The sequence below is a fragment of the Panthera tigris genome, chromosome C1, assembly GCF_018350195.1.
Source record: "Panthera tigris isolate Pti1 chromosome C1, P.tigris_Pti1_mat1.1, whole genome shotgun sequence".
In the NCBI taxonomy this organism is placed as follows: domain Eukaryota; kingdom Metazoa; phylum Chordata; class Mammalia; order Carnivora; family Felidae; genus Panthera; species Panthera tigris.
In genome coordinates this window covers 116,039,966-116,066,940 of record NC_056667.1, presented here as the reverse complement: position 1 = coordinate 116,066,940, position 26,975 = coordinate 116,039,966, and the positions used below count along the sequence as shown (strand labels likewise).

General features: G+C 50.0%; 1 protein-coding gene across 14 annotated transcripts in view; it reads right to left on the bottom strand.

Annotated features, from left to right (window-relative positions):
* Positions 1 to 1,838: 1,838 nt before the first annotated feature.
* CLASP1 (cytoplasmic linker associated protein 1) overlaps positions 1,839 to 26,975 on the bottom strand; it is a 272,320-nt gene continuing 247,183 nt past the window's right edge. For all 14 annotated transcript variants that reach the window (XM_042994223.1, XM_042994217.1, XM_042994218.1 and 11 more), the window contains 3 exons: positions 13,266 to 13,472; positions 11,694 to 11,810; positions 1,839 to 4,991 (listed from right to left, as the gene is read on the bottom strand). In XM_042994223.1, the coding sequence (XP_042850157.1) occupies positions 4,905 to 4,991; positions 11,694 to 11,810; positions 13,266 to 13,472 (411 nt within the window). In that variant the 3' untranslated portion in view covers positions 1,839 to 4,904. The remainder of the gene's footprint in view (positions 4,992 to 11,693; positions 11,811 to 13,265; positions 13,473 to 26,975) is intronic.

Sequence of the window (26,975 nt, the reverse complement as noted above, 5' to 3'; positions counted from 1 at the left end):
AATAAATACCGGAGGAAACCGAGGGGTCGGGAGGCCTGGGTGAAGGCTCTGCGGGAAGAGCGTTCCCCTGAGCAGGGGATTTTGTGCCTGGGGGGCCCTACGTCCCGTTTGCCCCAGACGCTCCCGGCTTCCCTCTGCTGACGGCACCCCATTCCCTTCCGAAGTCCCAGTCGCGAGGCTAAGTCAGACAGTCACCACCCATCACCTGTGATGTCAGCAGCCATCTGGCCGATGCTGCTGCAGCCAATGCTGTTTCCTGCAAGAGCTTCTGTCGCCCGTCGGAAAGCTGGGGACCAAACCACCCGCCGTGTTTCAAGGCAAGTGCTCTGCAGTGGTTCTCCAGCTGCGATCCCAGACCAAGCAGCGCTGGCATCACCGGGGACCCTGTTAGACACGCACCCTCCCGGGCCCCCCTTCAGTCCTACAGAACCTGCCGCTCTGGGGGTGGCGCCCGGCCGTCTGCTTCCCAAGGTTTCCACCTTGGGAAGCTCGGACAGGTTCAGGGGGTCCTGGAATCTTCTACGATTGAGTGCAAGACTGAGTGGAAGCGTGTACTTTCTGGACAGATGATCATTCAGACCCAGAGCCAAGTGCTGCAGACTGCAGCAGGCCTCTGTGCCCCCCGCCCCACAGCTGTGGCCCGTGACCCTCTTCGAGATGGCGAGGACTCACTGGCAGCCCTGGGAAGGGCAGGGCAATGGCACCAGGGGTTAGAGACCCAAATATGTAAAGCCGTGCTGCCTGCCTTGCCTGACGGGCGGTCTGTCCCCCGGGGGTTTTCCACATTGGCTAACGGGATGATGGACGGAACATGCAGGCCTGTGGGGGTGGCTCCGCCCGTGGTTACTTCCCTCCTGACCGCGGGAGGCAGGGCAGGGGTGTCTGCAGCACCTACTCGACCCACCGACCCACTGGCAGCTTCACTGACATCACCCCAATTAACCCTCACAGCCCCTCCGTGAAGTCGTTCTTGTTCCACGTTACAAATGGAACCACCAGGGGCGCCTGAGGGGGCTCAGTCAGTTAAACGGCCAACTTCAGCTCAGGTCATGGATCTCCTGGTCTGTGAGTTCAAGCCCTGCGTCAGGCTCTGTGCTGACAGCTCGGAGCCTGGAGCCTGGGTCGGTTCTGTGTCTCCCTCTTTCTGCCCCTCCCCTGCTTGCTGTCTCTCTCTCTCTCTCTCAAAAATAATAAACCACCAGGGCAGGAAGAGTAGTGACTTGTGGGGGGTGGGGATGGGGTGGCTGGGACTTGAGCCCAGGTATTTTTGATTGCAATCACCATGCTGTCACATGTCAAACAGGGGTAGGAGGTGGTGGGCCACAGGGAGAGGGGCTCTGAGTCATGGGGTGGTGGTAACTGAGATGCATCATGGGCACAATGGAAAACTCAATCTTGTTTTAGTAAAAGTAAAGGAAGGCTTCGAAAAAGTGGATTGGTTCCAGCTCTGTGCTGACAGCTCAGAGCCTGGAGCCTGCTTCCAATTCTGCCCCTCCCCTGCTCACACTCTCTCTCAAAAACAAACATTAAAACCCTTTTTTTTTTAACCCAAAAAAGTGGATTGGTGCCCTTGGTGTCCTAGACCTGTTCCTCCTAAGCCTGTGATCCTGTTAGCTGTCAGGGGACCCTCTCCATGTCCTTCCCCGAGGTCCAGCCTGCTCACAACAGCCCCCAGGGCGGGGGACACGCCCCCTGGAGTGTGACTTGTGTGTTAGAGGAAGCTCCCCTGATGGAATCCTCTCCAAGTCCCCACAAGTGTGGCCACATTCTGGCTTTGGGACACGGTGCAAGCTATCTACAGGGCCCGGAGAGGAAAGAGACTGCTCTCACCAAGAAACTGAATTAAGATTCATTTATTCTAGGGCAAACTCAAAAGGGTTTTTTTTTTTGTTGTTTTCTTTTTTAGCAAATCCTAGCACATTATTAACAAAAAAAATCTGTACATTTGCCATGATACACTTGAGAGTGAAACAAATAAGATATAAATACAGATATGGATGTAACATGAAAAGCCCCCCGAAAACGAAAACGAAACCCAAAAACCCAACCTGGGGGTGTGGGGACCATGCGTGTGAACACAGTGCCAACAAAACTATTTTGGTGGCTGCTAGTTTTCAGAGCGTTTTTTTTTTTTTTTTTCTATTTTCCAAATATCATTGTTAGCAAAGTCCTGGTGGGATTCTACAAAGTTCTTATTTGCTGTTCTTTCACGTGTAGTATTATGCTCGATAAATAAAGGGCGGCAGGGGAAAAAAATCAGACTGATGAGACCAAAATTGGTTGCATTACCTGCGCAGGGTAGGACAAGCCAGTGAGGAGCCACAGAGAGGCCGTCCTGGGCTGCCTGCGGCCCGCGCGGAAGCACACACAGTGGACTCGAACTTGAACAAGGCTGCGTGCCCGCGCCCACCGCAGCCTGCGGGGCGCACCGAGGCCTGCAGAGGGAGGGCACGGGGGTGGGGCTCTTCGGGGGCCCCCGGACTGTCGGGTAAACAGGGGAGGCAAACACGGTTTCGCAGTTTTGAGTGTTTCGTCCAAACAGGAGCCCTGCAGGGAGGCGGCGGCAAGGCGAGGCAGCTGTCGGGGCTCGGGGGGCAGCGGTGGGCGCGGCTCCCTCCCGGTGAGGTGGCGGCGGCGGCATGCGAGTCTCCCCGGTGGCGGTGCCAGCGTGGGCAGCAGTTCTGATTGAGGCCAAGAGACCTGTGATTGTATCCCTCTCTAGGTGGGGAGATTGAAGGTCAGGGAAGTGACATTCGAGGCTAGCCCTTTGTGAGTACAATGAGGACATTCGGCAATGTTCAAGCTTCTTCCCAGCTGCGGGGGGGGGGGGGGGGGGCATGAGGCAGGGAGTCACAGAGTTCAAGGGGCAAGGTCTTTCCAAACGCATGAGGCATACAAGAACTCATAAATAACCTAGCAGAACGCACAGAACGCACATTTCTACAACAGAGGAGTAATCAAAAGGTGCCCTGACTCACTTGTTGAGTGTAAAAAGGAAATCCCATTAGTGAGATATTAACAAACGTCATTTATCAATGAAAGTAAGGCCTGGTCCTGCTATGTTTTGAGCCAAAAATAAGTCAATAATATTCAACCATTTAAAATGCACCCCTGAAGTTCCTTCAACAGCAGCAGCGGGGTACTTCCCTCCAAGTGCAAGATACCCCCTACACACACACACACACACACACACACACACACACACACACACACGCGCGCGCACTCTCTCTCTCTCTCTCAGTGAAGGCACCCTGGCTTCACTGTTCCTGGACCTTTGTTTTCAGTGCCTACTTCCAAATAAAGTATCTAAAAATACCTTCTGAGTGAAAATGAGTTGTGTGTGCTACAGTGTTGCAACTTCCAAACAAGGCGGGAGGGTCAGAGATTGGGGGGTGGTCTGTAGGTGTCAGCGGGACCACCGCCCAGTCTCTGCTTCTGGGTGCTTCTGGCTGCAAAGGGGGGTTCTGCATCAGAACAGCAAACACCTCATTACAAAGTAACACCAGAACAGGCATTTTCCTCAGGGAAAACCCAGTTCAATTTAGAGAGGACAGAAGGCTTCATGACTGCAACAAGAATTTCCATTTCACTTGAAGAATTTTACTCAAAACTTATTTTAACCAGACTCTAAATCTTTATAGTCTCTTTTATTGGAGAGTGAAACCCTTAAGAAAAATGTTTAGGAAGGGTAGTTTCTCTGGTAATTTCTCAGTGAAGAAACATTACAACTGGGTTTCAAATCCTATTTTCCCGCAATGTGCCACTCGCCATTACTTTTTCCTCAAACAACTATTTCAACAGATGATCAAGGAAGTACTTCCGTCCATAAAATTAAAAAAAAAGGATTCTGACACCTGGTCTCTCTAGATTTTCCTTCGATCCTAATCCCAAATGAAACCAAGAAGTCAAAACTGGGGTGGCAGAGTTATCATTTATCAGACTGGCCAGAACACTTCGAACTGAGCAGCTGAGGTGGAGGCTGGGGGACAGGAGAGGAGACGGTGCTGAATCAGAAAAGCCCAACCAAGAAGCAGGGCCACAGGGGAGGCCCTGTTAACATAGTGTTTCCCCAACATCTGCGTAGTGAATAAACACACACACACACACACGCCTTCTCTTGTATCTTCCAGGCTTCACGAAATGCCACTTTAGGCACTCCCCCTAAGGGATGCTATACATTTACCTGGACTTTTCTGTTTGGATTTAAACGGAAGAAACAATTCTTTCGAGTAGAAGCTCTGGGTGGGGATAGCACGAGTGGAGGGTTCAGAGGCACTGGGAGCCCGTCCTGGAAGGGGCCTGAGGAGGGGGCCCTGGGCCTCCAGTCCAGAAAGTGTACAAGCAAAATCCCATGTGTTTGTTAAAAGACGGTCTTCAGGCCTCTGTTTGTTTCTTGCCGGGATTTGACTCACGTTCTTAGTAGGTCTCACAATACAACTGAAGGACGTACGACCCCTTTCCTGGTGTCACAGGCCGTGTCCAGAAGAAGTAAGCGAAGATGAGATAGAAACACAAATTAACATACCCTCCTCAATGTTATTAACTAAAAGAAAATGCTCCTTTCTACCATGTATTGGCTAGAGAGCTCTGATTTGCGAAAACTGCACCCCACACACATGGTTTTATGATCTCAGCAGGCTGTACAAGACATGGGTAAGTATGGCTCTTTTCTTATTCCGCTTGTTTCGTACGAAGACTGCAAAACAGGCCTTGCTTCCTTTACATTCAATACCAGTAAGATTCTACACAAAAGCTGGAAGGGACCAAAATACTGATTGTAATAAATATCTGCGGGCCTCCGTGTACTGACTGGGCAGCCGATGGGGGGGCGGGGGGCGGGGAAGGTCTCCGAGAGGCACCACCGATTGCTTCTAGGGCGACAGAAAGAGACTCTGGCGCTGCCATTAGCTGTGTGTGGACACATCGGAGGAGGAGCTGCTGTTGCTGTTTGTGGTTTGGGCCCTCTTTATGTATAAGTTGAGTAGCTTCATCTGCAAAGAGAAGACGTGACAGATTAGCAGGAGGAAGGCAATCAGGGAGCAGGAGATGAAAAACCCCAGGTGACAATCAGAAGAGAGCACGTCCCTTAGTTGAGAAATTCAGGACACAAACACTGAGTGCCCACCACGCATTCGGCGCACACCTGCCAGCGGGGAGGGCCACGGCCACGGCCACGGGAGTGGTCAGAGTCTGCGGGGGGAGGGGCAGTGGGTTCTCAAGAAAGAATGAAAGCGTCACTCTAAGCACTCTAAGCAGGGGGCACAAGGGCTCCCTGGAAGCAGCTGTGTGAAGGGGCGACTGCGGCCAGTGGCTCCACGTGGTCTGGTGGGGAAAGAAGGGTGTGAGCCCAGCTCCACAGGGACAAGATCCGCTAGGCAAGGTACAGGTCAGGTCTTCTGACCTTCACCCCTCGGCTGCAGCTGTGCCCTCCACACGGACACCTCTCTCCTCCCCCTTCTGGGCCCACCAAAGTGCTGCGGCATCGGAGACCTATCCAGAAGGCCGCCTCCACGGCCTTCCCCCCACCTGCTCATCGGGACACACCCATTCCTTTCAGCTCCTGTGGCTCAGGCACCTGCCTCGTGCTGGAGTTGGCAGTGCACTCGCTTGCTCCTTCCCGTAAGATGAGAGCTCACTGAGGCCAACGGCGTGTCGTGAAGCCACATCACCTCGGATGGGCACAGCGCTTCACGACGAAAGCGGCTTTCATTTCTGAGATCTCCCATGCTTTTAACGTAAGCCCCCCTGGACCCTCCAGATACGCAGAACACCGTGTAACACTGTAGGTTCTTAAGTGCTCGTTCTTAAATACTTGTTGAAATCATAATGCGTTATGTTGATAATTTGCCTGCTCATACTAAGAACCAAAAGAAACAAGTGTTTGTGGAAGCAGAATGCCCGTAAACGTCCACGTAACACACGACTTGCAAGATGAAGGGGACTGGGAAATATTTTCTATCCACGGCTCTTTACCTGCTTTCCTTGCTCTAAGCAGGCCACAACGAGGCTGAGTCCAGGGGAGGAGAGGCTGGTCTCCAGGGGGACCCAGGAAGAGAGGCCCAGCGTGTGGTGCATGGGAAAGCGGGCCCTCCAACTACCTTCCAGTGGGGGCTGGAACAGCAACGGCACAGAGCTCCTGAGAGAGGCCAAGTCTCCCTGACCGCTCACCCAAAGGTAGATATACAGGCTGAAATAAACACTTGCGTTGTGTGTCTTCCCACAAAGGGAGATCCATCCCTGGGATCGCCACACACACGGTTCCAGAACCAACTCCACCACCAACTAGTTGTGTGACTACAGGCAAAACATTTTCTGAGCCTCAGCTTCCCCTCCTGCAAAACGAAGACCGAAACCACGTCCACGTGCCCTCCATAGCTCATCAGAAAACATGTCCTCCAAACACCCCTCCTCACTTCTTCTGGCGGTCCCCTCCTGCAGTCTGCTCCCGCCTCCCTCCCTCTGCAGCTCAGCCCAGTGCTGCCAAGCCCCACCCCCATTCAGTCCCAAGGGACTGTTCCACGCAATGGGCCCTCCTGGGCTGCTGGGCAGGCTTCCTTGTGGGTCAGTCCTGTCCTCGGACACATTTCATGCCACTCCGGGGCAGGACGAAGTTTTGCTTTTCCCACACGTCTTAGAGGTACAGTGAGGAAAGCAAGTATTCCTAACACATACTTGTCGAATCAAAGATTTTTTTTAAAGAAGAAAAAACGTTCTACAAGACAAGGCAGTTATATTTCTGTGAAAGCCTGGTTCAAAATGAGGTGCAAACACCGTTATGCTTATTTGCGATCAAAACCACTGACGTATCCACCAGTGTGGTCCAGAATGTAAGCACAAGTACAAGGAAAAGATGGTAACAGAGTTAATGACATGGCCGTGGTTTCACAGTTTACAAGAAGCTTTTACTAACGATCATATTTGAGCCTCACAAAAATCCTCTGAGGGAAGCAGAACAGGCTCTCTTGTCTTACAAATGAAATGGCTGGGGTTCAGAAGCTTGCTCCATAAGCTGGTATAAATTCAAATTATAGAGTGTTATAACCTTAGCATGTCCAATGTAATCCCCCCAGCAACTACTAAGAAAACAGCTACAGAATATACACGAAAGGAAATGAGGAGGGAACTAAAACATTTCAGTACAAAAAGCAAACACCGCAGAAAAATGAGGGACAGGAAAAGCTCTACGGTATACTGAAAACACACCCCAGCTTGTGACGGCGGTCTCTCCTTAGCGGCAAGCAGTCTCTTCAAATGGAAATGGCGGACCTCTCTAGTCACAAGACAGAGACTGGCAGGATGGGTAAAGAAAACACACTCCAACACTACGCTGTCTACAAGAGACTACTCACTTTAGGTCTACTAAGACACAAAGAGGTTGAAGGTGAAAGGCTGAAAAGAGAGACTCCACGCAAACAGTAACCAAGGGTGTAAGGGTGGCTGTACCAATTACACTGAGTAAAACAAAGTTTAAATTTGTTTCTTTTTAGTGTTTATTTTTGAGAGAGATGGAGAGAGAGAGAGAGAGAAGGAGCGACAGAATGCGAGTGGGGGCGGGGCAGAGAGAGAGGAGAGGGAGACACAGAACCTGAAGCAGGCTCCAGGCTCTGAGCCATCAGCACAGAGCCCGATGTGGGGCTTGAACCCACGCACTGCGAGATCGTGACCTGAGCTGAAGTCGGATGCTTAACCGACTGAGCCACCCAGGCGCCCCAGGCAAAACAGACTTTAAATCAAAAAGTTTATAAGACAGCAAGAAAGTCATTATGTATTAATAAAAGGTCAATACACCAAGGAGATGCAAGCACAGACACGTCTGTGTATAACAACACGCCAGCAAAATAGAAGAAGGAAATGTTGACAGAACTGGGGTTCACGTGTAGACGTCAGTACCCTGTTCTTAATAGACCGAAGACCCAGAGAGAAGACGAGGACATCAAAAACTAACACACCACAATAAACCAGCTCGATCTAACAGTCACAGCAAAACACTACCCAACAACAGAATACACGTTCTTCCTAAGTGGATGTGGCCCATGCTCCAGAAAAGACTAAAATAAGGCCACATATGAAGTCTCAACAGATTCACAAAAATAGATATTATACAGAGTGTCTTCTCTGACCACGACTGGATGAAGTTAAAAATTGGTATCAGGAAGAAAACGGAAAAATTCACCAATTTGTGGAAACTGAGCAACACGCTGGTCAAGAGCCCATGGGTCGAAGAAGAAATCACACAGAGAATTAGAGAGTATCTGGAGACAGAGGAGAATGCAAACAACATACCTAAACTTACGGGATGCAGCAAACGTAGCGCAAAGAAGGAAACGTGTAGCTTAGAATAAAAAAGGAAGAGCCCGTATCAACCACCTCACTTTATGCCTTGCACTAGAAAGAGAACAAATTAAACCCAGAAGGAAAGAAATAATAAAGATTAGGACAGTGATAAATGAAATAGAAAAGCAATAGAGAAAACCAAGGAAACCAAAAGTTGGTGCTTTGAAACGATAAATAAAATCGACAAATCTTTAACTCAGTTACCTAAGGAAAAAAGAAGACTCAAATTACTAAAAGCATTGATGAATGTTTGGACATTACTACTGATTCTACAGAAATAAAAAAGATTATAAGAGAACACCATGAGGGGTACCTGGGTGGGTCAGTCAGTTAAGCGTCCCGCTCTTGATTTCGGCTCAGGTCACGGTCTCACGGTTCATGGGATCAAGCCCCACATTGGGCTCTATGCTGATAGGAAGGAGCCTGGAGCCTGCTTTGGATTCTGTGTTCTGTCTCTCTTCTCTCTCTGCCCCTCCCCTGCTCGCATTGTCTCTCTCTCTCTCTCTTTGTCTCTCTCAAAAATAAACATTAAAAAAAATCAAAGTAAATAACTAAACTTAAAAAAAAAAACCCACTATGAGCAAAAGTACACCAACAGATTAGGTAACCCAGATGAAATGGACAAATTCCTAGAGACTTCATGAAAGTTAAAAAAAATTATGCAGCAAAAGACAGGGGGTTAATATCCAAGATATATGGAGAACTTCTAAAACTCAACAACTAAAAAAATAAAAACCTAATTCAAAAATAGACAAAGGACTTGAACACACATTTCTCCAAAGAAGATACACAACTGGCCAACGTGAAAAGATGCCCCACATAACAAAACTACACTGAGGAACCACCTCGTATCAGCCATGAGGACCGCTACCGTCAAAGAGAGAGAAAACAGTAAGTGTCGGTGAGCAGGTAGAGAGACTGGAACCCTCGGGTGCTGTCAGCGGGAACGTCAAAGGGTACAGCCACCGCGGAAAAGTTATGGAATTCAGCAATTCCAGTCCTGCCGTAGACACAAAAGAACCGAAAGCGGGGTCTCAAAGATGCACTTGTACACACAGCTTCACAAGCAGCATTGTTCACAACAGCCAACAATGGAAAGAAGCGCCCGTCACCAAAACACGGACAAGCAAACTGCAGTACGTACGCACAACGGAGTAGCACTCAGCCTTAAAAAGGAAAGAAATTCGGACAAACCTACGACATGGACGAACCTCAAGGACATCATTCTAAGTGAAATAAGCCAGTCACAAAAAAGACAAATGGTGTCACTTTTACGAGGCCCCCGGGGAGTCAAATCCAGAGACTTGAAGTAGAATGGTGGTGGCCAGGGGCTGGGAGGAGGGAGTTCTGAGGAATTACTACTTAAAGGGGGTGGGGTTTCGGTTTTCCACGAGGAGCAAAGTTCTGGAGGCGGATGGTGGGGATGGTCCCACAACAATGTGAATGTATTAACACCAGTGAAAGGTACACTCAGAAATGGTTAAGACAGCAAATTTTATGTGATGGGTATTTTGCCACAATTTTTTAAAAACTGAGAGAAAGAAAAGAAAGCCTGTTCAGGGTCACACGACTAGGAAGTGGAGGGCAGAGACCAGAAGGCAGGTTGTTTGACCCCAAAACTGGTGTTGCTGCCATGGCAACGGGACACTCTCAAATGCCCCCCATGCATTCCTTCCACGACCCTGCATCAGGCCTTTCTCTGCAGAGCCTGGTATCACTTGTTAAGCAACAGAAGAGTGTTCTGATCGGCCGGGTCACACAGAGCAACGGGAAGCCACAGCCGGAGTCCGTCTATTTCCGGTCTAGGAAACTGAGGCCGTCTTGGCACCACGTCCATCAGCCACTGATGTCTGCTGGTAGAGAGGTGTATGCGAGTCTCCGAAGGTCCTGCTAACACACCAGAGCTATCGCGTCCAAGGACTGGGGCAGCGGGACGAAGCGGGCTACCGAGGAAGAAGGGTTGAGGCCCAGCCTCCCTACGCCCTCTGAGCGGACCGATCAGGACGTGGGCTCCAGAGCCAAGGCCACTGCTGAGAGGAACGGCAGCAGGTCAGCTGCACAACAGGGATGAGGGAACACCTGCGTCTTCTCAGTCCCTGACTAGAAGGGGCAAATGAGGTGATGGCACAGGGCAACTGCCAGACAAAACCGGGGTCTGTTATCTGGGGATGAGCCTTAAAAATTGAATCCCCTTGGTGAATATAGTTTTCTAGTTTTCACTGCTGCCAGGAACCACTGACAGAAAGCCAGATAGAGGCCGGAGAGAGGGGCAGCTTCCGGGCCTAGCACACTGCTGGTGACTCTCGGCTTGGGAGTTTCCAGATCGTGGCTGGGGAAGGGGTCAGTGATGAGAAAAGGAAAGGAGAAGGGGAAAATGCAGTCAGGCGAAGTAGCCCCCAAAGCACCCTTCAACCCAGCCGCTGACTTCTCAGGGGTTCTCGGCCAGCGGTGATTTGCCCCCCAGGGGTCATCTGGCTGCACGCAGCCTTGACGGTGACTCTCATGACTGAGGGGTGGGCGCTACCGGAATCTAGAGGGCCGTCAGGGGTTCTGCTTATCCCCCTACAACGCCGAGGACAGCCCCCGCCAGCATAGCGGGGAATGCCCTTCTGGCTTTGCCAGAACTCTGGGGAGGCAAGCCTCTGGCTAGGATGCCCCGCTGGCCGTGCCAAAGGAACAGCTCTATGTGGAAAGAAACGCGGCCTCACTTGCTGATTCTTCCTTTCATAAGGAGCATGTCAGGCACCTCTAACTTCACGCTTTTTTACCCAGACCACCACCAGGGCATTTTGAACTCCATGTTGCCGCACTACTCCCCACCGGCAGCCCCTGGGGTTGCCTTGTCACACAGCCGGCCAGAGGCCTGCAAGGCCCCAGCGGTCAAGCAGCCGCTCCCGCCCTTGCCTCTCCTGCCAGAGCTCCACCTGCTGTCCCCCGGCAGGCTCATCAGACTGAAGGTTATTTTTAAACCAGTAAGCACTCTGGCCACTCTCAGCTGCAATGAGCCAACAGGCCTCTTGTCCCATTTTCTGCCTCCCATTCTAAAACACCCTGAAAGGAACAGGAGAGGCAGCGTGGCCTGGCTTCTGGCGTGAGAGCTCTGTGTGTCCCTGCGCAGCTGAATGTGGATGAGTGTCCTCATCCCACAGGGACATCGTCACGAATGAAGGGATTGACACACACAGAGCGCGCACAACAGCGCCTGCACGTCAGCAAGGCCCAGGGGGAGAGCCCGCGGTCCTCAGCGTCGATGCCCACGAGGGACCCAGCCCGTGTGGAGGCCAGAGCTGCAGACAAGCAGATTTTCGGCGGCTGGCAGAGCCCAGGCATGCCGTCGGCCCGTGTAACACTATACGTACCTTGCTCCCCGTAAGCTGTGCGAGGTGAGGTTTCAGCTCTTCTCCGATTACGGAATAAATCGCCACTAAGCAAAACACGCTGGCCTTACGCACACTGCTTTCGGTGTTGTCATAACCCTACAGAGGCAGAGGGGACACGAAAAGGAAATGAGATCAAAGATCTGCTTCACGGTCAATGTCTCGTCAAGGTTTCCGCAAATACCCTCACAGTTCAACCCTGGACTTGGCGCTAACAACCACCACACACCCGAGACCGGCCACTGGACCCAGGGAGCTTTTGCTCCAGGGAGGTCAAAACTCAACAGTGTCGAGAGTGAACTGGTTCCTGCAGGTGGAGAAGGGAGGCTGGCAAGTAGCAGCGGCCTCCCCTGCACTATGTGCTGCTCAACGCGAGCTGCCACAGCAGCACCACGCAAGACACGTGGGAGAGAGCGTGAGAGAGAGAGTGAGAGAGGGAGGGAGGCAGGGAGGGAGGGAGGGAGGGAGATGGGAAAGGAAATTAAGGGGGAAAACAGCTCGGTTCTTTCATATCCTTCCAATGGCAAAGCAAACCTTGTGTGAAATGAGAACTTTCAAGAAACGAGGACTGCCTCCCTCGCTCTTGTGGGCAGAACCTCTGTACCACCCAAAGCGGGTGGGGGACATCCGGGCCCGGAGCCTGACACCTGTGCGCTCTACATCCGGGCCTCTGTCTACCTGTCGGCCTGGCCCCTGCCCCACGCAAATGAGACAGCCTGCTGCTCTCCAAACAGCCCTGAGGATGCTTCAGGCTTGCTCTTTCCTCTGCCTGGAATAATCCAGTCTCAACAGTCTGTACTTAAATTCCCAAGCCGAGCGCTCGGTGAGCAGCAGCATTTCTTAAATGTGAAGCTGATTTCTCTCCACCTTCCCCACTGAAGTCGCTCTCTCCCTCCAGGGCCCAACTCTAAACCAGCTCTTCTGTGAAATCACCTCTTGGCCTCTGATCCAGGAAACCCCCACTCGCACCTACAGTAACTCGGCAGGTGGTGCCCCATCTCCGGCTGCCGGCACAGCTGTACTGTGCCCCACGCAGGTTGAAACACCCCTGGGGTTATGCCGTGGCGCAGCAAAACATCTTCCTGAGTCTAACTCAGTGCCTTGCACTTAGAAGGCTCTCCATGAATATGTGCTGGATAGCAGAGCAAGAACCATTATCTGACTTTGCACTCCCATGGCCCACCCTGCCCAGGGCTGGGGCCCACAGATGTGCAATAAGGGTTTGTTGAAGGCATGAACAACGACAACCATGAAAGGACCAAAATATATTTACAGTAAACAGAAAGTTCACTTTGGGAGCCACAGCTCTAGGCTGCCGGGAAGCTCTTCGGCCACATTCAGGGGAGGGTGCGTTAGAAAACAAGAGAGAGAGGGCCTGAGGTGTCCGAGCCACACAGCTGTGCGGGTTCTGAAACAGGTTGGCACCTGCCCTTTCCCACCCGCCCCTCAAGTGAGTGAGAAGGGCAAAGCCCCAGGCACCCAGGTTGGGCAGCATCGGCTCCCGGCCTCACAGCCCCGCACGACAGGCACCGGCCAGCTGCCCAGGGGGCCCACCTGTAGCAAGCCCGGGATGATGTCGGCGAGGAGCTGCAGCAAGGACTCCTTGGCGATCCTCTCGACGACTTTGGTCTGCATCTTGATGGCGGCGAGGTTGATGGGGTAGTCGGCCGTCTGGATGATGGGGCAGAGGACTTTGATACACTGCTCTGGGTGGATGGAGCTGGCCAGCGTGGACGCCGCCTCCTCGGCTGCTCTCACCACCTGAAACACCAGTTCCCCCAAACAAGTGAGCTCCCGGAGACCAAGCGATCTGCTGCCTAACTTCGGGAGCCAGAGGACACACGTCACCTAACGCCTCAGGCTAATTCTGTACAAGACAGTTAAGAGCAAGGTGGTCTTGAGGGTGATTCTCCAGTGGATGGGGGGCATGGGAAGGTAGGAATGCGGCTTCCACCAGAAACCCCGGAGAAGCGGTTCTCCAAGTGTTACCTCCCCTGCAGCAGCAGCGACATTCCTGAGAACGTGCTAGAAATGCAACTTCCCTGGCCCCACCGTGGACCCGCCGAATCAGAGACTGGGGACTAGAGCCCAGCAAGCTGTCTTAGTAAGCGCTTCAGAGGGTCTCCCGTACGGGAAAATCTGAGAGTCTCTGTCCTAGAAGATTAGGACCTAAAAAAGAAGTAAACATAAATGCTTTCCAGCAGCTCGGGGGACAGCTGCAATTAAAGTAACTGGAGAGAAGCCGGGAAGAAAAATCAGTGGCTTCAAGACTTATGATTCCATGAAGGCACCTAATTGTAAAGCAGTTGGAGAGGCTTTTCCAAGGAAAGCCTCCGTGCCCGTATCACCACACCCTGTACTCTGAAGGAAGTGCACAAAATGGCCACCTCACAGCCAAAGGAGCGGCCTCTGACCTGTGAAGAGATCCCAGCGCACTAGGATACACTGAGTCCTTGTGCTACAGGTCACCAGAAGCGCCACAAAAAGAGCCTCTGTAATAAAGATAGAAGCTAAATGCAAAACCCGGCAAGGATCAAAGAGTGCAGGCTGCGGCCTTTGAGGGCTGGAAGCAAACGCCAGCCGTGGCATTCACAAGTGCTAACCCCCATCTCCTCTTCTGTAAAATGGGGATACCTCACAGAAATCATTTGTTAAGTGGTGTCAAAATGTACTACATGTTCAGTAAACGATAGTTACTCCTATTCATGACACAGGGGTATGTATATAAATGATAAGCAAAAAACACCAGGCTGTAAACATGTACGTATTTTTTTTTTTAGTTAGAATTAAAAAAAAAAATTTTATATATTTTTGAGAGAGAGAAAGAGAGGCAGAATAGGAGTGGGGGAGGGACAGAGAGAGGGAGACACAGAACCCCAAGCAGGCTCCAGGCTCCGAGCTGTCAGCACAGAGCCCGACGCGGGGCTCGAACTCACAAAATGTGAGATCATGACCTGAGCTGAAGTCGGAGGTTTAACCGACTGAGCCACTCAGGCGTCCCCGTGTATGCATTTTCTCATAAAATATAATGAAAATCTAATCCTTTTTTTCCGACTGCCAGCCCTGGACTGTTCATTCCACCCAGATTCTTCTCTGTTTTGTGTTCTGCTACTGAAACAAGGCAGCTGTCTTTAACTCAGCAACAAGACCAAGGTTACCAGCTTAAGCCTCAATATCCCCAGTGCTCTTGTGATTGAAGCAGACTGACCAACAAGAACAGCAGACAGACTACCTGGAAAGCATCTTTTAGATGTGTGCAAGGGTGGGCTAAAACATCCATGCATACAAGCCAGGGAGGACAGGACACACAGAGGGGCACCCTGAGCCATATGGTGGACACATGGACTGCAGGAGGCCACTGTAGAGCCCTGACCACTGTGCCCTCACTCTAGGAGGGACAGGGCCAGATCTTGGGGCTCTGCAGTCATGGCTTTGGGAAAAGACGCAGCTCAGTTTAGCTGGGGCTATGCCACCCTGTGAACAGGACTGACTTCCCGGAGTGTGCCTCATAGGTCCGTGTGTCTGCTCTGCTCTCTGAACGGTAAAGTGGACTCCTTCCAACACAAGGGAGCTGAACTCATCTCACTTAAAAATCATTATATTTGGGGCACCTGGGTGGCTCAGTCTGTTAAGCAGCCGACACTTGACTTCAGCTCAGGTCATGATCTCACAGTGCGTGAGGTCGAGCCCCACACTGGTCTCTGTGCTGACAGTGCAGAGCCTGCTTGGGATTCTGTCTCCCCCTCTCTCTGCCCCTCCCCTGCTCACTCTGTCTCTCTCAAAATAAATACAAATAGACGTAAAACAAAAGCCCGGTATTTTTAAGGCTGGTCATGCTGCACTGACAGTTGGAGGTTCTCCCTGGGCTGCTCACGTCCCAACACTGGGATTTAACGCGGTGGAAAACCTGGAAGGAAACGCACAAAACGTTCCCTCATTATCTCAGGGGGTTAGATTATGGGTAATTTTATTCTCCTCTTCGTATTTTTTATATTGAAAAGTTGCCATGGAAAACTGCCATAGTAATGTTCCTGGTAAGGAAAACGGATTCATAAAAATTTAAGTGTGCTTTTGAGATCAGGGAAAGTTCATAGTTCAGCCCTTGGTTCACGGAGAGCAGGGAGGACAGGGTGCTGCACCCCAGAAGCAGGCGGCCCTTCGTCGTCCGGGACAGAATTTGAGCCCCGGCATGGAGTTGCACTCCCTGGGTGTTGGCTGAGAACGTTACTATGATTATAATAATCGCTGCTATTTCTGCTTACTGCCTACTGATTCCATAAGCTCTCTTCTGCTATTTAGGAAACTCGCTGTCTCTCACACAAGCGTGGCTGACCACGTCCCCTCCTTGAACAGCGGGATGACCTCTTCTTCTCAACTTGTAGAGCTTTTCTCTATTGCTGGCACCTCATGTCAGTTGCTTTACATTCTTGCCAACATTTCCACATGTGTCTCCTTCCCAAACAGGCTGCAAGGCCTAGCAGACGGGCTGGCACACTTGTTTTGTACCCCAAAATACACAGCAAGGCTGGGCATTTACCAGGTGTTCAACATTTACAGATGGACTGAACTTCATTCTGTCTGCCTGAGGAGAATGTTCCTACTTAAAGCCCTGCCTTCCTGAACTCTCAAAGTTCTCTATTTCTTGTTAGAGGCCTCTTGAAGTTTCCCTGGAAGGACCTGCTATCTCCTTAAGGCACTGACCGCAGTCTAGGGGTCTCATTAAGTAAGCTCACATCCCCATCACCTGACCAGCGCGCTCTTGGACACAATGCATACACCTGTGGGGGCATACATCGGGATTATGGATTAATCCTTCCGAGAGTCAAAATGGGGACCACGATCAGCATGGTTCAAGAGTAAATACTACGTACACGAGAGAAGACAGGGGTCAAGAACATCCAAGATTTGTCTGCGCTTATTATATACGTGCAAAGTCAGGCTTGGGTGCAAAGCACTGCAGAGAGGTCATTTTACTTTCAAAGAATCCTATTCTTGGTAAGCCCGTAAGAGCAATTTTTCTTTCATACCACGACTGGCCCTGCCTTGTTGTGTACAACATGCACACACTCATTCACTCCTGTGTGTCAGGGACTGAGCTCAGGGCAGGCCACAGGAGTGAGGACGATGGGTGGGCCCGGACCCCGTCCTCACGGTGCTGGGCAGGATGGGCTGGTCTGTGCAGAGGGTGCAAAGCCCCAGGAAGTGGGGAACCAAGCCCAGAAGCAGGTGGGGGCGGATGGCGGGGAGCTGAGGAGTGTCTGCAGTTGGCCGGGGTTAGATGAAAGGAAGCTGATGAGGGGCGGGACGCAGAATGAATGTCTGCACAAGGCTTCCCAGGTGTTCTTCGGGGGTTCCTCCAGCTCAAGGGCCCTTGGCCATGCGAAGCCAGCCCTCCCTGTCTCTGCCTCCTCCACAGAAAGTGGGTGGTTGGGGTCAGCCAGGCAGCAAGCATGACCTTAGTCCCACTGATGGCATCGCCCTCCACTTCACATACACACAAGAATGAGGCTACTTAAAACTCACTGTGATTTTTTTTCTTGCCAACTCAATCTGCTGCAAAGTGCAGCTTTTTCCACACAGGTCCCCTAAAAGCAGAGTACTGTTTGGCCCTGGTGTGCATGCATAACCTTTAACCTTTCACCCCAAGAAAGGCAGCTCCAAGTTGCATGGGCACAGACAAATTGGAGTTCAATCCTCTGGCAAGACACTCAATCGGTCTGAACCTCGATTTTTAAACTAGGGAATTAAGGGGCGCCTGGGTGGCTCAGTAGGTTGGGCATCCGACTTCGGCCTGGGTCATGATTTCATGACTCGTCGGTTTGAGCCCCACGTTGGGCCCTGTGCTGCCAGCTCGGAGCCTGGAACCTGTTTCGGATTCTGTGTCTCCCTCTCTCTCTGCTGTTCCCCCACTCATTCCCTGTCTCTCTCTCCCTCAAAAATAAATAAAAACATTAAAAAAATTTTTTAAGATAGGGATTTAAAAAATACCAACTTTGGTGGGTTTTGGAGTAAGAGAGAGAACATACAAATAAAGGATTGCTGGTAAGGGGTCACAGGGAGACACAGTGGAGAACCAGGGAGTTCTGAGTCTGCCAGAGAGCAGAGCTCCCTCCAGGGGACCCCTCCGACCCAGTCTAGTGCCCACATCAAGTGGGTCTGCCCTCACCAAGAATCCCTCTAAACAGCTATCCTGGAACCAGGCTCACATTTGTTGATACGGTGTGGAAGGCCAGCATGGCCTGGCTCCTGCCTGTGTCCAGCTGTGGTTTTGCCCTCCCTCTCCCCGTGCCCTGGTCACACTGAGCTGAGGGCAGGCCCTGCACATGCCCCGCCGGCCCTTTTGCGGAGCCCCTGGCTAGCCCCTCCGTTCCTCCTCAGCGTCGCTCACTGGTGCTCCTCGCCTGGACGGGCCAGGTCTCCTTCAGGACCCGCTTGCTGCGGTACGACTCTGGAGAGCCCTGTGTGCACACCTCCACCACTGCACTCAACACCTTGCTCAAATGGTCTCTCCCACTAGACAGAAAATTCCTCGAAGGCAAGCTCCCACCTCAGCTACCTTTCTATACCCCCCACGCCTGGCACAGCGTCCAGTATATATGAGCTACTCAAGAAATGTTTGTCAAGCACATTCTCCCGTGTACATATATTGTAAAATGTTCGTGACTGGCAAAGTCACCTCTGGGGCATGCCTCACTGAACTGCACGGACGTGTTCCACCTGAGGAGCTGGCCCAGAAACTGAGGGGGAAGCAAGATATCTGCAGGCGAGCCACCTGGCCCTTGGGCAAAATCAGCTATAGGAGGCCCGGAGGGTCCCATTCCCCGTGACAGGGCGGAAAGGCGACACTTCTGTCCTTTGGAAAAGAGACTTTAAGTTCAGGTTGGTTTTTTTTTTTTTCCCTAGCAACCCGCTGTTTGAAGAGGGGTGGCGTACTGCTTAAAAGACTTCCATCGTGCAATGAATTACTCTAAGATGAAGTGCTTTTATTCCTCCTCAGTTCATGCACATCCCTCCAGTTGTCGCAAGTCCACGGTGCACTCGGGAAAGCTGAGCACCGGGCACGTGGCTGAGTTATGTACAGCTGGGCAGCCAGTGGACAGTGGAAGAGGGGGGTCAACTCTTCCCTAAGCGGGTCCCGCAGTGAAGGTGTGCTCCGAAGCCAATGCCTTTCTGCTGTGCGAAATTACTGTTTGCAAGTACCCTAACATACGGCTCAGAAATCTGAGCTGTACTGAGGAAAGTCTGTGTCTTAGTTTTGTTTTTGTTTTTTTTTAATTGTTTTTAAGCTTTATTTTATTTTTGAGAGAGAGAGAGACAGAGCGTGAGCAGGGAAGGAGCAGAGAGAGAGGGAGACACAGAATCGGAAACAGGCTCCAGGCTCTGAGCTGTCAGCACAGAGCCCGACACGGGGCTCGAACTCACGATCCGTGAGATGATGACCTGAGCCGAAGTCGGATGCTCAACCGACTGAGCCACCCAGGCGCCCCAGTGTGTCTTAGTTTTTAAAGACATGGGGTAAAATCAGAAGGATCAGAAAATACTGGATAACCTTGTGGGTGCATCCAAGGTAGAAGACACTGATGTACATGTTTAAGACCCAGCTGGGAAACGGGAGGCAGCTCAGTGGGTGGGAAGACAGGCCTGGAAACAGACTGGGACCCAAGTGCCAGCAGTGCCACTTAACAGTCCTGACAGGAACAAACAACTTCCCCACGACCCTAGGATGCGGAAAGCACCAGTGAGACAAGGAAACATACTGGCGGGCTCGTGGTGAGAGTGCCATCGTAAGGTTTCCTTCCTTGCTTCCAACCTGTTTGTACTCTCCTGTCATTCGGGTGAAAGTGAGTTGCCCTGCAGTGAGCTGTGGGTCAAAGGACTTCCAGATCTGCCGAGCCAAAACCCACACCCAAGGAGAACTTCCTCTTCTAACCCCAGGAATTCTTGATGTCACCTGCATGAAGCATTTAATCCAATGTATCTAACACACAAAGGTTTTCTGAAAAACGTCTGAAAACGAAAAGCCAGAAGGTATACTTCGAGGTGGCAAGTTTGAGGCCCTCTTGCTTACGGAGGTTACAGCAAGTTTCCCAAGACAGACACCCGCTTCTGCCAAGGCAAGTAGGTGTTCTGGACTTCCCTCTCTGTGCCAAGACCCCAGCTTTTGGCGAGCTGCCTGAATCAGGGTGAACTTTAGGTTTTGCCCCTGCGTTCTATGTAACCTAAGAAGCAAAGATTATAAATGTAAGCAAGCAGAGAGCAAAAGTAAACACGGGCACCAGAAAGAAAGGAGAACAATACTGTTTGGTAGACAAGGTGGCCAGAAGCAGCAAGGATTTTAAAAAGGAGGGTGGGGTGGGGCATATTTATGAGACAGCAGCATCAAGCAGGTTATAATCTACCTTGAAGTGACCAAAATTGTCCCAAGTCTGCTGATTTTGCTACTCTGATTAGAAACATGGGGATTTTTCCCTTTCAAAGCCAGTGAAGCTAGCTAGGAAAAGTACAATTTCCTCATCGAACTTTTTAAAAAATGAGATCATTACTCAGAATATTGATGAGTGTTTGCTTAAAGATAAGGTTTCTTTTAGAGCACAGAACTTGTCAAAATTTGGATTGTGTGTTTTAAGTCCAAAGTTTGATTTGGCTCTGTCACAGACACACGAGAAAAATTAGTTGAATAAGAAAAGATTTTTTTTTAATGCAAAAAAAAAAAAAAAAAAAGGTTGGGGGGGTAGGGGGGGCGGCAAATGTTCCTAAACAATGACTGGAATCAAAGAACTCTTCCCAATCTGGCAAACCTAGTTTTAGTGCCTCAATCATGTGGAAGCTAAGGAAAAGGTTGGCGCCACCTTCTGGGGAAAAACTGGAAAGACCTTATACAAATGGGATCCGGATCCACACGGAGTTGTGGTATCCACGGGTATCCTGGGGAGATCCCATCCTTTGCAAAAGACTGGCCCTCCTTTAAATTCCAGGATTTAAGCTGCATGTGAGCCCTCACTTAGCTAGGCTCAGTGCCATACCAGAGGGAGAAAGGGAGGAAAGAAAAAACAGCTCCAGGTTCAACGTCCACGGACCCAAGTTTTGGAGCCAGTTCTGTCATCAATTAGTGAGGTGGTCTGGGAGGACATTTCTTCTACTTTCAAGGCCTTAGTTTCTCTCATCAGAAAAATGAGAGGGAGAATGTGAATCAAGCATTTTCACATGATCTTGTTATAAAACCTTATCTCTGCCCCTACTTAAGGAGTGCGTTCCCCTAAAAAGATGCACGCGGAATTTCCAGAGGCAGAGTATAGACATGATGTCTAACAAGACAGCCATCACATCTTTGCCTGCAAAAGCAGATTCAGGGCAACACTATCTCTCTCAACTGCATTACGGCAGGTAGGTGGGAGACAGGCCTGGGAGGTGGCTGTGTCCCATCCTGGAGGACACTGCAGATACTGGGCTGGCTGGCCTGTCAGGAAGGGCAAAAGAGACAACCTAGGGGCCCCTGGGTCACTCAGTCAGTTAAGCATTTGACCCCTGATTTCAGCTCAGGTCATGATCTTATGGTTTGTGAGTTCGAGCCCCGTATCGGGCTCTGAGCTGACAGTGTGGGGCCTGCTTGGGAGCCTCTCTCTCCCCTCTCTCTGGACCTACCCTACCCCACTCGTTTGCTCTCAAAATAAGTAACCTTAGGGGCGCCTGGGTGGCTCAGTCGGTTAAGCGTCCAACTTCGGCTCAGGTCATGATCTCATGGTCCGTGAGTTCGAGCCCCGCGTCGGGCTCTCTGCTGACAGCTCAGAGCCTGGAGCCTGTTTCCGATTCTGTGTCTCCCTCTCTCTCTGACCCTCCCCTGTTCATGCTCTGTCTCTGTCTCAAAAATAAATAAACATTTAAAAAAAAACCACAAAAAACTAGAAGCTGTACTGTTGGACATAACATCAAACCCTGCAGTCAGTAAAGAAGGTGCTAGAGGCTTTTAAAAAGAAAAAAAAAAAAATAAGTAAACTTAAAAAAAAAAAAAAGAAAAAAAGATACAACCTGAACCTCCTCAGATGGGAAGCTGAGCGGCACACAGAAGCCTCCTTTTCTGCATGTCTGAAAACTCAGGGTGCCCTCCGGCTTGGAGGTGACAATGTAACAGCTACTCCAGTGTGGACATGGATACATTCAGCCAGCACAGCAGCCAAGACGAAAACTGTTTTCCATTGGTGTTTTACAGTTTCCTCAATCGAATTTCAATAGCCCTCTTAGATACATTTTAAAAAGTACACTATATGTGCTTTGTGTAAAATCTATAAAGCTTGTCAACAATTCTATTCAGAATTGGTCTGCTTTCTTCGCTGGAAGAGGGCAGAGGAGACAGTATCTTCAGTTTTCCAGTGTGAGCCCTGCAGGGCATCACGCTGTCTGCTCCCCCGGGGTCACGCAGCATACGAGCGTTTTAGAGACCCAGAGAGAGAGCTCCTGTGACTTGTCCGCAGTCGTACAGCCAGCGAATGACAAAAGTAGGACGAGGATCCACACGTTCACACTCCAAACTCAAAGGTTGTGACGTTGAATACTGGCCCTCTTGCCTGTCTCTTTGTAGCTGTTTCTTAGTAGGATGCCTTTTCTGAAGCCATAGGAGCTAAAAGGCGGCCGGTGTCCTATCTGCCTCCCAGGAGGGCCGGTTCACCTGAGAGGAGGAACCCGTCACTTGCCCCAAACAGTGGCACAGCAGCAGCACTGCCGTTCAGAACCGGGCACTATGCTTGGCACTCTACAGCGAGCCAGTGGGGTGGGGACGCGGCATCTCCACGTGACATATACAGCATGAAAGCAATCTTGGTTTCGTGCAGTCAGCCCAGGGTGTTCTAAGCCCATGCTCCCTCCTCCAGGCCAGGCCGCCCCAGCTCACTGTTACAATTCTCCCCCTAACTATTCCTCGCAGCCAACCTCAGGTTCTCGCTTCCTCAGGCAGCCTTGCTGGACTCTTCCAGCCCACTCCAAAGTCCTAGTGCCTCTCACTCTGAACGCACATGTGCTTTAACCTCAACTAAACCATGAGCTTCTTGAAGACTGGAGCCCTGCCTCTCACTTCCAACCTCCTGCCTCCAAAACCAAAACATTTACCAGAGTTTGTGCTCTCAGACAATGTTGGCTTGGCAACTTTTAACCTTTAGAGGATTATATAGGTTTCTGGTTTTGCCTTTCCATTAAAAAGAGCAAAAACTTGCAAAGGAAATCAGTTCCTAGCCACCTCCCAAGACTGGGTGGGCTCAGGGAAAACTGGATACTTCGGACCTGTGAAGGTAGGTTTGTTACTTAATAGCAACTTCCAGTACCTTGAGGCTGGATAAGACACAGATAATCACTCAGTCCATTCCCTGGGGTAAGAGATAAGAGAAACCAAGGTCCGGGAGGGGTGAAGTAATTTCTCCAGGTTCACATAACACACTGTCCTCCAGAACCACTGATATGCGGGTGGTCACTGCCCCAGGAGGCTTCTAAGGACCATTCCAGAGCACAGCGGGGCTGGCTAAGTCGTGGTCAGACAATGATTTTAATTGGTATGTGAACGAGAATTATCAGCTTGCTAAAATCAAACGTCCTCCCCGACACACCACTGCTCTTCTCTGGCCAGGACGCTTGTCAAAATGACTGTAGAGAACACACCACGCCAGCAGGGCGAAGCCCAAGTCAGAAAACAAGCGCCCGAAACCTCCTCTTTTATTGTTTAAAATAATTTGGTGTAGCTCTACTTGTAATTCGTTACGGTCCTAGAATGTAAAATTAACTTTTCTATGATTTAAAATAAAGCCCCCAAAGACAAACAATGGTTGTTTCATAAGAATCCAACTTCCCCAAACTGCCTGAGGCTGGACTGTGATGCCTCAAACACCCAGACGAAGAAACATCTGGTGAGCCAGTATGGGACACAAAAGGATGCTGACATTTCCTTCTTTTCATAGACAAATACAACTGAATACTCACCAGTGTGGCCAAGTTCAGAAAAAGCTACACCCAATGATCAAAAAGTTTCAATGACAGGGGCACCTGGGTGGCTTAGCTGGTTCAGCATCTTGGGTCTTGCAATCAAGCCCCCCCATCAGGCTCCCAGCTGAGCTTAGAGCTTGCTTGGGATTCTCTCTCTCTCCCCCTCTGTCCCTGCCCAGCTTACACGCTCCCTCGCTCTCTCTCTCTTTCTCTCTCTCTCCTTCTGCCCCTTCCCAGCTTACGTGCTCACACGCACACTCTTTCTCTCTCTTATCTTTTTCCACACTGTCCTGTATTTGAGTCTCATGACAGTCAAGCTTTATAACAGGCTCACCCAGAGGTGATGAGACCCAACAACACAGCTGGACAGCACACACAGTGGACTGAAAATCAGGTTTTCTGCCTCAGGAGTCACACCCCATGCTGACCCTAGAATCTTATTCGTACCATGGATTCTCTTATTAAATCCCCTCCTCATCGATGAAGGAGAGATTCTGCGCCAGTCCTAACAAACGGATTGCCAATTCTAAGATGAGAAGACTTAAATGAATGGAGTTTTCTTTTAAAACAGAAAATGGGCTTCAGATTTCTGAAGGTCACTAACAAGTCCTCAGCCCTTTTTAAGATGCTTGCTACAAGCTAACACTACTGTAAACCGTGGTGACTTCATTAAGGAGACGCTGAAACTCTGTAGCAATGTTTATTTACTAAACAGATAAAAAGGAGTCAGACTGAGAACAAACTGAGGGTAGATGGGGGGTGGGACGGAGGGGAGGGTGGGTGATGGGCATTGAGGAGGGCACCTTTTGGGATGAGCACTGGGTGTTGTATGGAAACCAATTTGACAATAAATTTCATATTAAAAAAAACTATAATAGAACACTAAAAAAAAAAAAAAGGAGGAGTCAGGTAATGAAGGAGATGTACTTATTCAAATAAGGAATATGAAACCATGTCTTAGCTGACAAACACCAACTTCTTCAATAGAAACTCTAAGTTGGTATCCAAATCCTCTATGGTGCTTACTAAATCTGTGTTGGCTTAAGATGAGGGACGCCTGAGCGAGATCTAGTGCCTGGTATGTTTCCAATGTGTAACAAACATGTTTTGCATGCACTGTTCCTTTTAAAAGACCCTGAGAACACAGACTGTGGCTTAAAGGATGAGATATTCATCTCCCCCGAGAGCTTTTATGACAAATTTCAACTTCTAGAAATGGCATTTCAGTAAGTTGTCCTTCACTGCTACAATCCCAGAGCCACTGCCCCGTGTGCACCACAGTGTGGCCACTGCCCCAGCAGGCAAGGAGGGACATCTGGGGCTAAGGTCCCAGAGCAGCCTTGTGTCAGCCTGTTGTGTCCTGCCGAAGCCTGGGTTCTGTCTGTGAATACAAAACCAACGAGTTTCCTAAGAGAGGGAAGTTCCAGGAAAGCTCAATGGAATGAACACGCTTTGGAAGTACCAATTAGCTAGGAGAGTAGACTCTGCTTCTGCATGACTGACACAGTCACTGGGTTTAGAAACATTTTAGATCCTTCCCAATAAATGTCAGAACCATGTCTGAATGTAGTGACAAAAAAAACATAACACTAGAGAACTACCATGTGCAATATTCTATGCCAACAAGATGGCCACAGCACAAACTTGATGTGCGTCTAACTATTCTGCCCTAAAAAACGAACAAACAAAAAAGGGAATGATGGATGGAGATAGTTTGGGTCAAATAAGAGAAAGACTAGAAGAATTTCAAAAGAAAAGACAGACAAAGAAACCATACATAATCCTAAATATACACAAGTGCCCAAGGCTGGGAGCTTCTGGCCAAGTGACAGAGTGAAGTTTCACAAGGAAAATACAAGGGCACTCAAGGTGAGTATCGAAGTATGCAAAGCAGGGCAGGCCTGCCAATAAAGGCACTCCTTTACTGGGAACAGGATGTTTTCCCCACCTGCTTGGTCAGGTGATCAGTGACGGCAGTAAGGAGTCCCTGGGTCACAGGGATGCCACAGGACAACTAAGGGCTGCTAAGCTTACTTTAAGCAACAGGTATTTTCTGCTTCTGTCCCTCAGGCAATTTAAAAGAGTTCACGCCAAAGAACTTTCTCTACTGAATTTCTCATTTTGCAGGAGGAAAAACACCCCAAAGAAACAAGATCCCTCAAGAAGACAGCTCAGTAAGAAACGGACTATTTAATTCTGCTCAGCTGTACCTCTTAGGGTCCACTGGCAAAGTTTCACAGTTTAAGATCAGGATGCCAGCTTTAAACACAGACATCTTCCAAGGGGATAGTCAGTAACCACCACACACTACGGAGGGCTTAGTGTCACCTCGATGCCACATTCTAAGTAGGTCCTCTCCAGAGGAAACAACATCAGGTGCTTCCAAGAGAACAGTTTTACTTCGGTTTTTGGTCAGGTATTTAAGAAGAGGCTATTAGGGTTTAAAAAAAGAAGAGAAAAAGGTCAGCACAGGCCAGGCCACTTGCCCTAAGAGACACAAAACCTGCTTCACATACTGGTTCTGCCAATACCTGCCATGCGTCACCTGACAAATGACAGCATGTTCTGGACCCTCTTCTCTCACTCAGGAATAATGGCGTTGGCTACGTTAGCTCATGGGTCCTCACATTTTACATGAGTTATTGTTAACAGGAAAGCGTTCTGTTCAAACATGAGTGATTTGTACTAGCACACGACGAAGCCAGATTTCTGAAGCGTCAACAGGTTAAAAACGTATCTATCACTTAGGGCACCTGGGTGGCTCAGTCGGTTGGGCGTCCGACTTCAGCTCGGGTCATGATCTTGCAGTTTATGGGTTTGAGCCCCGCATCGGGCTCTGTGCTGACAGCTCGGAGCCTGGAGCCTGCTTCGGATTCTGTGTCTCCCTTCTCTGTCCCTCCTCCACTTGTGCTCTGTCTCTTAAAAATGAATAAATGTAAAAAAAACCAAACAAAAACGTATCTATCACTTTATGAACCTGTGTTGTGCCAGGCCCATCAGGTGGAGATGCCTAGACAGAGCGCAAGACCCCTACCCTTGTTGAGCCTGCAATTGTGGTGCGGGTTTCAGGAGATCAAACCTGTCACCGCTGGGCAGCCACATTAAGCTGCTAAACAGAGAAACAGCACAATTTGGGGTCCAGATTCTTTTTGTTGACGTATTCTTGCCATTCCCTTAATCCACGAGTGTGCCCATGAGAATCACGTGTGAGCCATGAGACTCAACTAAGCAGGTTATTCTCACTTGGGGTCCAATCCATCGAGGTTTTCTAATGTTCTAAGTACACAGTCCAATTTCCCA